The following is a 13,105-nucleotide window of genomic DNA, read 5'->3' as shown; positions in this document are numbered from 1 at the left end:
ATTGTATCAATTTGAACAATGCGGCTATCAATCATTCTCTGGAAAGGCTTTTCGGAGCTGAGATTTTATTTGGGCATTTTTTTTTCTCAGAGACAGGGGAAACCTTTATGCGAAAAATGTGGGAAACTGAATTGAACGTGAAATTTCACCTCCGTGTTGTGTACATGCACATAGATAAACGATTGGGGGATGATATTCCAAGTCCAAATAATTCATTAAATGTAGGGCTCCCGATGTCTTTTTTCGTAGTACGATTTTATTCTTCGCTTATTTAAAAAATAAAACTGCATGGCCTACATTATTTTTGTAAATGTTACTCTAAAATATTTCGGAATACATTTTGAAATTAAGTTTGAAGTCAAAGGGCTGTTGATAATCTTATTCGTATTCCTTTTAAAATTAGGAAAAACTAAGCATAATTCGTATTAAAATTTCCCCTGGAATCTACAAAAGAATTAACTGAGGGTTCAGAACTTAATGGGCTAGGGTGTTTGAAATCGTTTTACTTTAAAAATAAATCGAGAGAACAAGATATACTAAGTCGTATTAAAATAACCCCTATTTATTTGATGTCTCTCTATTTGAGGCAAAAGGGATGACGATTAATTCTTCGTGTATCTAAAAAATAAAATGCATGGCCTACATTATTTTGTGAAAATGTTTTATTCTAGAATATATTTTGGAATATATTTTGACGCTATTATTTGAGGGATGTCATATTCATTTAAAAATAAGAAAAACCGAGCATAATTCGTATTAAATTTCCCCTGGAATCTACAAAAGAATTAACTTCGAGTACAAACTTTAACGAACTAGGTTTTTTTTAATCATTTTGCTTAAAAAAAAAAAAGGTTTTGTAGAGAACCAGACGTAAATCTCTCTCTGAGGCCGGGAAAATAAAAGAAGGGGATGGCGATTTTATTCTTCATTTATTAAAAAAACACATAGCCTACATAATTTCGTGTACCGGTACATGTTCTACTCAAGGGTGGATCCAGAACACAATTTTGGGGTGGGCCAAAACAAATTTTTGGTCCCCCCCCCAAAAAAGTTTTGGTCCCCCCCAAAAGTGGGTCAAAAAAATTACGGCGTGGGGTTCGGGGCCCGCTTAAGGGCCCCGAAATTTTTTTGGATTCTAGATACTCTGTGGTGCGATCTGAGGCAATTTCTGACCACTTTAACCACTGTTTTATTGAGGAAAAGATGGTGGTGTACTCATTGCCTGCCTTTATTGCGATGTCACATAAAAAAAAAAAATTGGTTTCGTTTTTTTTTGGGGGGGGGGGGCATGGCCCCCTTTGCCCCCCCCCCCCTGGATCCGCCCTTGGTTCTACTCTAGAATATATTTTGGAATACATTTTGACATGAAGCATTAAATGCAAGTGCTGTATTAAATGTGCCCCTAGTCCAGCCGGGAAATAAAAAAGTGTCTTATAAAAATATGTATAATAGTTATGTTCCAAGCGATTGATTTGATGACCGCCCGTCCGCCCGCCATAATGACTCCTCAAAAAGGAAAAAGATAGCCATGTTCTCAAAGGGATGTATTTAATGCCCGCCCGCCCTAAGATGACTCGTTAAAAAAAAAAAAAAAAAAACAGTTGCAAAAAGGGGGGGCACGGGCCGGGTGTGCCCCCATCTGGATCCGCGCCTGAGTATACATGTTTGCAAGATGGCTGTTGTGAGAGGTCTCCCAATAGTATGCACTATTCCTTCACGTTGTCAATTGCCAAATGTTCAGTAAAAAAGTAATCATGGGCGAGTTGCAAATGTCATGTCTATTTATCCAGGTTTTCCATTGACAAGCTTGACACCACCAAGGAGTACGAAGTAGATCTGGCCTTCTCTCTCATCATCGATGGCATCACTACAGACTTCCCCATCATGGCTGACCAGAGAATCCCAATACCTCTGTGTAATGCCAACTTCTCCCTGGCGTTGCCTGGAGATGGCTCGGTCAAAGGTTTCCTGAAGGAGCTGGGAGACAATGTGGGACAGGCAGCCATCCAGCTGGTCCTGACAAAGTTGAATCTTGAGGTACGAGATCTCTTTGGTTGCATTAGCATGTGAACCATTGGTACCGTGCCTATTAAAGTTATTATGAACTGAATGTGTCAGAAGTGAATGTCTATTTCTTTTAGCCAAAACTCTGAGTGGCTGCTAGCTTTCTTGAGGCTTTCCTACTCGAAAAATTGTTGCGACGCCTTTTGATAGTTAAGCAACATATTGCTTTTTGCACTTGTAATTCTTGAGACTACTCAAACCCCTTGCACTGTCTGTTTTTTAAATATAAATGTTTCTTCATTTTAGTTGGAGTCTTGCCGTTGCACTGTTGAATAGTGTTATAACATTTTATTTTTTTTAAAAAGTCAGAGAGCCAACCCCACAAACTTCCTTCCTTCACTCTGCCTCTAACGCTCCTCTTAAGTAAATTGTCATGAACTTGTGATCCAGCTTAACCCTAGCTCATTTGAGTGATTAAGGAACCTTCCTCGCTCTTGCAAAGCCCAACACCATATTGTAAACTCTACACCCAACTGTTGGTCTCTGATTATGGTGGCATGCCTGACCCAGTGTAAAGCATAATCAGTTTACTAGTGCAGTACTCACTCCAATAGATTCCAACAAAATAGCAGTTGGATTTTGAAGGGTTGGGGGTGGTTAGGCTTATAACTTGATATCCTGAAGTAATCCTTTTGCTGTTGCAGGATATTATCACTGAAGAGACTTGTGAGTTACCACCGGCAGTGGCAACTAGTAGTCGTAAGTACTTTCATTTTTCAGACCTGTTATTTCAGAGTGTAGTAGTTTGTGAACAATACTGAAGATATAGTTTGAGTGACTATACAACCTTCAGCATCTGGGAGTGAACAAGGCTTATCAAGACCTTTAAAGCGGGTTCATACTTGATGGGAAAACGAATTTCATGTTGTCAACACTTGAAGTTCATTGTGTCATTTGCCTTTACCCTAATGAATTTGCTTTGTACCAAAATGTGTGTGTGAAGCATAAACCGGCTTTTACAAAATCTTTTTTTTATAACCTGTGTAGTTTATATGCCCCTTAACACTACAAAAAACCCAACATGTTTTATAAGTTCAGTAATGAAGCACTGAGAGTCATTCCTTATTCGTGGACTTAAATTGAATGTGATGTTCTCATTATTTAAAGGTAGAGTATATCATGTGTCATTTGTGCATACCCAGTGTCTTTCATTTGAAGCAACAAAGTGCTCAAAATCAAAAGAAGGGTGCTTAACAACTAACCTAATGAAGTTTTAGCTCAATGAATGCTGTATATTCCGTGAAAACAATATTCTAGGATCTCAAATTCAATTCAAAAGTTGCCGAGTCATGTTTTGAATTGCGCCCGAAATCAGCGTCCGGGACACGTTCTCATTCATCAGCCGATTGCAGCAACGCGATGTCATGCACTGAACTGAAGAATTATAGCAACCACGTGCGCGTGTGCATCGTGTCAACGCTTGTGCACACCCTTTAACGGCTTTGCCGAATTAAAAATGAACTACTAACGGAAATTTCAAAAAATACATCTTTAGACGCATCTTTGGAAATGGCCTTCTTATTGCTTTCTTCGAAATGACAGCATGCAAAAAAGAATAATTTCACAGGGAGTTAAGTGCCATTGCTATCTTTAAATAGTATGCTTTTTAACAATAATTTTGTCAGTTACTTTTTGGATAGCTGCAAATGATATACTACTTTAAGGGGTCCATTTAATAGAACTTTTTAAGATAATCATTGTCATTCTTAGGCATTGCTGTTCTTTCTTCTTTCAATCAGACTGCCCTACGATCTCCTTACCTTTCCTGGAGAATGTTGTCCAATGCACCATCGACGATCACTGTCTTGGCATCCAATGCTGCATCCACCTTGACTTTGTCATCACTGAACTCATGCTGAGTGCAAGGATTCAAGTCGACCCTTGCAACTTCCAACTGTATGTGGCCTTTGAGAACTGGGAACTGAACATCACTCTCTTCAGCTACACATGGGGGAAAATGGAAACAACAGAACTGGGAAATGCCATGAAATTAAGGTGTGCTTCCTTTCAAAAAGTCTTGCATACGAAGCTCTGAACTTTGGCAATCATCATTCTTATTATTCGTGCCATGCCCTTTTTACTTGAAAATATCATAGAATTTAAAAATGATTAAGTATTTTTTTTCCTTGACATGCATGCAGCATGTGATTTTTCATTTCATCCAACAAATATAATCATTTTGGCTGTTAATTAAGATATCAGTTTGAATTAAGTGGTAAGTCTTCTGCACTTGTCTATATGCAGGAGGTCGGGGGTTCGAGTTCCACCCAAGTAAGCTTGTGAATTTGTCTCACAGGCTTTGTTTGGAAATAATCACTGCATCAAGTGCACTCAAATAAGTTTTTATAAGATACATTTGTGGGTGGCAAAACCCAATAATAATGTACATCTCCCAGCACATATCCCATCCTATGAATAGTTTGGTTGCAGTGCTATTGCTACGATCACCAATCTCCATAAAAGGAGCTGTTTACATCTTAGCTGGCCACTCCATTATAATTATATCTAGAGGGGTGTTTCGAAAACCAGAAAGTAAAATTTGTTGAAAAAAATCGTTGGAAATTGTCAATTTTTGACTTGTTTTTACTTTTGGACCGAAAAGTTTTGATTTTTTTTACCGAAAAGGTATTTTTGAAAGGGTTCGCCTCGGTTAATTATCAGCATTCCAGACTCCAACCAGTCATAAACATAGCGTTAACACCTCCCAAGCACACATTTATTCCCTTAATAAAAGTTTGGAATTTTGTTCTTTATCTACAGTTATTCCATTGACAAGCTGACAGCGCAGAAAGTCTTCTCTGTGACGCTGAACGTGATGTTGTGCATTGACGACACCTGCACCATGACTCCAGTACTAGACCATGTCTGGGTCCCTATACCCCTGTGCAATATCAATGCCACATCATTCACCTTACCTGGTGATGGCACAGTGGGGGGATTTATAAGAGATCTCGGCGGTCGCATCGGAAACTCTGCCATTGATCTGGTGCTGGAAAAGTTTGGCTTGAGTGTGAGTGAATTCAAAGACATTTAGCAATAAGTGATCTTGAATTTTGCTTAACATGACCAATGCAATGACAGAATGCTAGACAAATTATGTCTTACAAAACTAAGGCCAAGTGTAACTTTATACTCGTTTGAAAGTTTACCCCTGGGATAAGGCTTTAAACATAATATTGAATTTGAAGAATTTATTTCCAAAACGCGATATATGCCATTTTGTTCCCTTTTAGAATCCCATTCTCTCCTTGTCCATAGTCAGTTTCAATGGCTGTTATATACTTGACACAACCTAAGAAAACAATAAGGCAAAAAAAATGCAGTTTAGAAACAGCTGTAATACTGTTTTTATTCTTTAAAGTTTTATAACTATGCACATTTTTTACTTTTTTTAGATGGATATATCGCCTTTTGGAGCTAAGTTTTGGAAACTATGTTTTAACACAATAGAAATTGACCATTAAATTGTTCAATTAATATTGTTTATTTAATTTCTTTTTTCAACAGGAGTATCTCCACACTGGTCAGTGTGGCATAGGAACGCCAGGGACATTGAGGAGTAGTAAGTTGATATTTATTTATTTTATTACAGAAAGTGTGGGTTAGTTGTTAGAACATGAGACCCAGCACCTTTGCTGTTAAAATAATGTTAGTTTGCTCTAGTTTGATCTAGACCAAGGCAATTACATTGCTTAACTTTGTTCCTTGAGGTACTATTGTTGGTTTTCTCCTCATCAGGTTGTCAGGCCATAAACTTGAAGTAGTTCTCTATATTCCAAAATGTCTGTTGTCATACTGTGTCATTTTCAATGTCATTGCTTGTCTCAAGGTGGTTTCCCACCCTCCAGAATTTCTCTTCAGTATTGAAACACCCTTTTTTCTGTCCACTTCTTTTGTCCACTTCTCATGATGATGGCAAGCTCATGTCATTTAATTTATCACCTTCCCTTATAAAGGCCATGACTTCTGTCCTGGCCACTGATTGTGTTCCATGCCATAAGACTGTCCAGTTCCATTTTAAGGCAGTGTAATGAATTCATCCTTTGTTCTGTCACCAATTCAAACTCTCTGCATTGTAGCTATCACCGTCAGTAGTTGTCATTGATTCTTTTCTTTCTAAAGGTTATCCTGTCATTAATTCTTTTCTTGCACTGTCATCTATTCAAATCTCTACATTGCACCACTGTCACTCACTATTATTAATTGTCACTGATTCTTTTCTCTCTCAAGTTGTCTTGTCATTAGTGTCACCAAGCTTCCTGACTTCCTCCCTTGCACTGTCACCAAGACAAATCGCTGCATTGCACTGTCACTGTCACTAACTGTCATTGTTTCTTTTCTTCTAATGTTGTCCTGTCATTGGTGTCTCCCAGCTCCCTGACTTCCTCTCTTGCACTGTCACCAATTCCAAGCCCTGCATTGTCACTTTTAACATGTGTCCTTAGTCCTCTTCCTAGCCTGTCCAGCCGTTGACGTCACCCAGCTCCCTGACTTCCTATCTTGCACTGTCACCAACTCCAAGCCCTGCATTGTCACTTTTAATATGTGTCCTTGGTCCTCTTCCTAGCCTGTCCAGCAGTTGATGTCACCCAGCTCCCTGACTTCCTATCTTGCACTGTCACCTATTCCGAGCCCTGCATTGTCACTTTTAATATGTGTCCTTGGTCCTCTTCCTAGCCTGTGAAGTCATCAATGTCACTCAGCTCCCTGACTTCTTCTCTTGCACTGTCACTTATCCAAGCCCTGCATTGTCACTTTTAAAATGTGTCCTTTGTCCTCTTCCTAGCTTGTCCAGCCCTTGACGTCCCTCAGCTCCCTGACTTCCTTTCTTGCTCTGTCACCAATTCCAAGCCCTGCATTGTCACTTTTAATATGTGTCCTTGGTCCTCTTCCTAGCCTGTCCAGCAGTTGATGTCACCCAGCTCCCTGACTTCCTATCTTGCACTGTCACCTATTCCGAGCCCTGCATTGTCACTTTTAATATGTGTCATTGATTCTCTTCCTCCCCAGCCTGTCCAGCTGTTGACGTCACCCAGCTCCCCGACTTCCTCTCTTGCACTGTCAGCGACTCCTGCCTGGGCATCCAATGCTGTCTGGAGATGGACTTGAAGATAACAACTCGCAGCGTCAATGCCTGGGTCATCCTGGACCCTTGCAACTTCACCCTGTCTGTGGGCTTTGAGAAGTGGGAACGTAGTGTGACCTTGTTCCATTACCCACTGGGTGATGTCATGGAGGAAGTTGTGAACAGTGTGCTGAGAGTCAGGTATGAACAGTGTGCTGAGAGTCAGGTATGAACAGTGGCTATGACCCATAATGCTTATGAATCCCATAACTAAGTATCGAAAAACCCGACCACCCTGTGAGCATGAGAATACAATTTGGAAATCATGGGGTAAAGCTTCCAGTAATATAATATTCTGACTCACTTATCATTTTCTTTTGTAAATTGAAGATGGCGCGTGGCAAAGATCACTGAGGAAAAGCAGTTTGAGGTGGACTTGTCCCTAGTCCTCTGCATAGATGGAGAATGTGACACACTGATCTTATTGGAGGGCAGTCGTTTCCCAATACCGTTGTGCAACAGGGAGGCTTCTTTCACTCTGCCTGGTATGTCTTAAACTTCCTGGTGATGTTGCATCATAACAAATAGCATTATGTCCCAGTGTTTGTTCTTAATTTATTGGAAGTTCAATTACTTTCTCTTAATGTGGTCATTTGGCTGCAATGCCTGAATTATTGCCTCTACAGGCACAGCTTTAATTTCGGAATAGATCTTTTTGCAGAAAACAATTATGATTTAGAAATTTCTCATTTTTGTTAATTTTGGACATGTTGTATATGTAGTTCACAGCAGTGGTGTAACTACGTGGCGCCCTCCCCCATCTTTAATGGAACAAAGCTATGTATCATTTGCCATCAGGCCCCCCCCCCCCCTCCCCCATTGAAAAAAAGCACATCACCAGGTTCCCCCCAAAAGTTTAACTCTACTTACGCCACTGAGTCACAGCAATTGCAACTTGCACTTAGAAAACAATCATACCTTTTTAGGTATTTAGAGTGGCATGGAAATCCTGGAATGACCTGATTTTGAGTTTATTTTTTGCTATATTTCAACTTACAGGAGATGGCACCATATCAGGCTTTTTGGATTACCTCGGTGGTAATATCGGTCAGTTTGCCATAGATGCAGCCCTGCGTCATCTTAATCTGGGCAGCTTTCTAACAGGACAGGCATGCACCTATCACAGACAAGGTGAGTTGGAAGAAGTTTGATTTGAGGTTTCCCCTTGTAATTAATATAACGGAATAAAAATGTGCTTGGCCTGTTTTTAACAAATACGTTTAAAACCGGCTTGGGCATGGACGTCAATAATTATCGGCAACCAGGCCCCCAGCTGGTCTTAGACGTACTTGTTTAATACCCGATAAGTGCATATTTATTCCAATTCATAAATACCTTTCGGTCAAAAAGTCAAAACAAGTTAAAATTTATAAATTCCCAACGATTTCCTGCTTTTTTAAACACCCTTCTGGATATGTTTATGGTATGTGCCTCTAGCGAGACGACTGAGAAGTACTAACAAAATCTCCTTTTATGGAGATTGGCACGAGCGTGGCATGTACTACGTGATGTGGTGCAGAACGCTGCGGTGCCGGTGTAGTGTGAATTTAGGACTCCATGAAATACGTACTCGTTGGTATTGCGCATGCCTAAGTGAAGATTGCGAACGTTCAATCAATAAAATGGTAAAAGGGACCGGACTTCAAAGGAGTTCCAATTTCATGTGACACCGGAAAAGTGTTAAAAATGGGTAGACTGTCTCAGTTATTTATGGACACCTTTTCAACAATTCCATTTACTTGTTCATGTATTCTTTGCTTATATTTTTTATTTGGTATTAAAATAGATGTGTTTCAATTGAATTGAAATACAACTTAACAAATAGATAATCTCAGTTATTTATGGACACCTTTTCAACAATTCCATTTACTTGTTCATGTATTCTTTGCTTATATTTTTTATTTGGTATTAAAATAGATGTGTTTCAATTGAATTGAAATACAACTTAACAAATAGATAATTCAAAAATTGTAATGTTATTTATGGGTATGTTTGTATTATCATCGAGTTGGGCAATTTCTAAGGTGTGTTTGGCATCAGGAAAGAAGTCTCGATATTTCTTCCATTCATTTTTTATGTTGTTGAATAAGGTTAATCTATAAATACCCCTAAAAAAGTCTTGGCATCAAATCTGAATACAAATTTGATATATTCTACTGGTAGACATGTAACTGATTACTGCTGTGAATCCCTATCCGCTCCGTCAGGCGCGGTTCTAGAACCAATATTTTTTGGGGGGGGGGGGGGGTAGCACGGTGGATCCAGAATTATTTCAGGGAGGCGTGGGGGGGGGGGGGGCTCATGCCATATTTTCAATGGGGAGCGGGAATAAAACCCTACAATAATTCACACTATATTAACTAATGCACCCTTGTCACGGCTATTTCTTCTTTAGGGGAAGACCGTTCGCATGTACATCACAATCCTTCTTTTGGCCAATGCAACTTTTTTTATGAAATTTATTTTGGGGGGGCTAGACAAAATTTGGGGGGGCTACAGCCCCCCTTAGCCCCCCCCCCCCCCCCCTTAGCCCCCCCCCCCCCCCCTGTAGAACCGCCCCTGCGCTCCTTTCACAAGTACCCCCTCACCAGCAAAGAAAGTACAGTTGCGGGTGACCGACCGATGCCATCTTGCCTGACTGCAATTTTGCCGCGAAGAGCAGCTGTACCACTGCGTGTACATAGTACAAATCCCCTGGTGTATGTGCCTCACACACAAAGGAACGGTGCGCATTAACCAGCTAAATATCCCGCCCATGGGACGTCGTTGCTAGGTAAAAGGTCGCCCTCTTTTGTTGGCTCATGGAGCCCATACTATCCTGACCTTTATTTTACTGTCTTTCTCACAAGATGTCTGTGCCAGTTCCTCAAGTATCCTAGGCAACTGCACTGTGATTGGTGAGACGTGCACAGAGCTGCGATGCTGCCTGGACCTGGACCTGAAGATAGCTGATGTCTCGGCCACGGCGTGGTTCAAGTTTGACCCCTGTGACTTCACCTTCTCGTTGGGTCTAGAGAAGTGGTCGTTCCATGGGTCCGTCTTCAGCTATCAGTGGGGTAAGAGCTTCATATTGCGGGCGAGGATATAGAGTATGTTTAAAATGGTCAGGCAGCTGAACAGCCTTGGAATAGAGCATGTAAGTTGACCTTACTGAAAAACCTGCAAGATTTGACGAGAATACAGCACATCCGGGCACCATGTACATGTATAGGATCTACAATGTGTGTAGCATGCTATTTTGTACATTTCGTGTCCTGCCTGGGGCCATCCAATCCAGGGCAATAAATGCACATTTCTAAAAGAAAGAAAGCATTATAATTTACAACATATTGTGAAAATATTGTGAATTGATGACTATTATAAATTAAACTTGTTGACCTCGACTTCCGTTCAATCGGAATTCACCCGGGAGTCTGCGACTGGACTTTTTCAGTGTTTGGTACAAAGACGTTCACATAAATGCGATTTGGACTGGCGAGACTGACACGCTTTATTACCAGCTGAAAAAGAGAGAAATAAACAGGGTTGACAGTGGTTAGAATTGGTGTTGATACCGTATTGCGGACAAAGTATTAAGACCAAAAACTAAAAAGCAAAAAGAGGAAGAAGCTTTGAAATCAGACAGGGGCACACTTTATGAAGGGATGATGTACTTGCACATGGTATTAAACAAATCGTCGGTGACACCAGGAAGTAACACCCAAGTGGACAGGAGTACGCGCTATGCGCATATTTTAAAGAACCAAGTGATTTTCGTTTTCACGAAGTAACACTCATGTTCACTATGCGCTGACTTGGTGCATCTTCGTTTTCACAAAGTAACACTCATCTTTATTCCACCAGTTTGAAGGCTTTTTATTAACATTTTCTGTTATCTTACAAGAATACAGCCATACCTGTCAAACGTTTTAAAACCTTTTCATCCAAATAGCATTTCCGTATTAAATAGTGTTGTAAATTTGTGAAAACGAAAATCGTTCGTGCCAGTGTCCGATGTGCATGCGCGGCGCACCTTTGAGTGTTACTTCGTGAAACCAACATTTGTCATAAAGCAGTTTTCACAAAGTAACACTGAAGTGGACTTGGCGTTACTTCGTGGTGTCAGTGACAAAATATATAATGTGACTCATAATTTTTTTGAATTTGAAGAAGGACACTTTCATTTAAAAATGTTAGTAGATGGTCATGGCAGTTTTGTACAATGTAACAGGGTAAACATCATTTTCAATTCATGGAACAGACAGATATCAACTTCTACTCTAATAATCCTTTTATTTTACCTGTTGTAGGAGAGGAAATGACAGAGTCCATATCTTCTGTAATGAACTTGAGGTACCTATATCTGTATCATTGATTGCACCTACATTAACGAACATGTAGTTTCTTTGACACTTCATCTTGTTCAGTTACCAAATTATTATAAACAGATCTCTCTTTTAATACTGGAATTGATAAGTGGAAAGTGTAGTAAATAATTTAATCAATTCATTACTTGAATAGGTTCAATTTAACAAATGATTTCAGAAGTGTGGTATTAAAGTTGTAACATTTCAATATGAGATTCAGTATGTAGTTGCACACAATGTCATTATGCTATCCTTTCTCATAATTTATAACAATTGAAGTCTTGACATGACAGACCTTCTTATGTGTACATTTGACAGATATTCTATTGATAAGCTGAACGACACCAAAGAGTTTGAGATCAGCATGACCCTAGAATACTGCGTCGATGGACTGTGCTCTGACATCAACATAGAGCATAACATCCCCATTCCTATCTGCAACCCAGGCTTCAGCAACTATACCCTCTCTGGTGAGTTGAATCCACCCAACCCCCTTAACCTTACACATGAAAACTGGAACTCAAAATTAATCCAACTAAGCTCCAACAAAGTCACAGATCCGGTGTTCTACCAGTGTTGCCCTTCACTGACATGTATACTTGCAGATCTGTCTGAGATCTTGTCAGAAAAAGTTAACAAGTTTTGATGGGACTTGAAACCAAGACCTCTCAAGACAAACGTCTCACCACTTGAGCAACCCCTGGGCCAGTCGACCACGGCAAGCACAGTGATCAAGAAGTAAGATGCCTTCACTAGTAAGCAGGAGGTTGTGGGTTTGAGTCCCACCTACGTAAGCTTATCTAACATGCTCTCGGACAAATATGCAAAACACATCAGTATACAAAAATACATCAGTAAAGGGCAAAACCTACTATTTGAAATTACATCTGCCCAATGCAAAATGACATCCTATAATAAATTTGTGTTTACTCTGTAATTCCAACACCAAGTCAATACAACCCAGCTAAGCAAAGCCTATGTCAGCCCAATTCAAAGTTGTCTTCATGCTGAGTCCCTAGAACTAACACACTTCTGTGCAGGAACAGTTGATGACTATGTGTGATTACTCACAAGAGCTCCATTGTGAGATGTAACTTCAACAAAAAAATGTGGGCACTTTTGTGCAAAAACTGCAAATAAACACCGAAAACTATTTCGAGTCAGTGCAACAAGGTCGTTACTCGATTCTGCAACAAAGTCGTATCTCAGCCGAATATATTCTCCGTGCAACAAGGTCGTATCTCGCGTATCGCAACGTCCATTGACTTTGTTTGTACATCCGGGGTATTTTAATTGAGATACGACCTTTTGACATTGAAAACTTGCGTTTCACGTATATGACATCACACACCATTTTAGGAGATACGACCTTGTTGCACTGACACGACAAATTTTTGTTTTAATGCGCACAGACGCATAGTGTATTCGCTTTCGCACAGAGCAGAAAGTGTCTCTCATATCTCTTCTTGTCAACTTTGAGGGGATTTTGTTCAGAAAGTCCATACACTAACCTTCACATTTCCACAGCTGCCCTGCTTAAACTTACGATCCCATTTAATACTTCAATCCA

General features: G+C 40.0%; 1 protein-coding gene across 1 annotated transcript in view; it reads left to right on the top strand.

Annotated features, from left to right (window-relative positions):
• The window catches only part of LOC119723897, a 144,621-nt gene that overhangs the window by 38,536 nt on the left and 92,980 nt on the right, over window positions 1-13,105 (top strand). The window contains exons 17-27 of the mRNA XM_038194800.1: window positions 1,791-2,037; window positions 2,709-2,763; window positions 3,804-4,059; window positions 4,825-5,074; window positions 5,572-5,626; window positions 7,075-7,330; window positions 7,520-7,674; window positions 8,189-8,320; window positions 10,039-10,245; window positions 11,479-11,521; window positions 11,854-12,005. Of these exons, the coding sequence (XP_038050728.1) occupies window positions 1,791-2,037; window positions 2,709-2,763; window positions 3,804-4,059; window positions 4,825-5,074; window positions 5,572-5,626; window positions 7,075-7,330; window positions 7,520-7,674; window positions 8,189-8,320; window positions 10,039-10,245; window positions 11,479-11,521; window positions 11,854-12,005 (1,808 nt within the window). The remainder of the gene's footprint in view (window positions 1-1,790; window positions 2,038-2,708; window positions 2,764-3,803; window positions 4,060-4,824; window positions 5,075-5,571; window positions 5,627-7,074; window positions 7,331-7,519; window positions 7,675-8,188; window positions 8,321-10,038; window positions 10,246-11,478; window positions 11,522-11,853; window positions 12,006-13,105) is intronic.

The sequence above is a fragment of the Patiria miniata genome, unplaced genomic scaffold (genome assembly GCF_015706575.1).
Source record: "Patiria miniata isolate m_02_andy unplaced genomic scaffold, ASM1570657v1 HiC_scaffold_17, whole genome shotgun sequence".
In the NCBI taxonomy this organism is placed as follows: domain Eukaryota; kingdom Metazoa; phylum Echinodermata; class Asteroidea; order Valvatida; family Asterinidae; genus Patiria; species Patiria miniata.
Note: the sequence above shows the minus strand (reverse complement) of the source record. Positions and strands in the feature narration are given on the sequence as shown.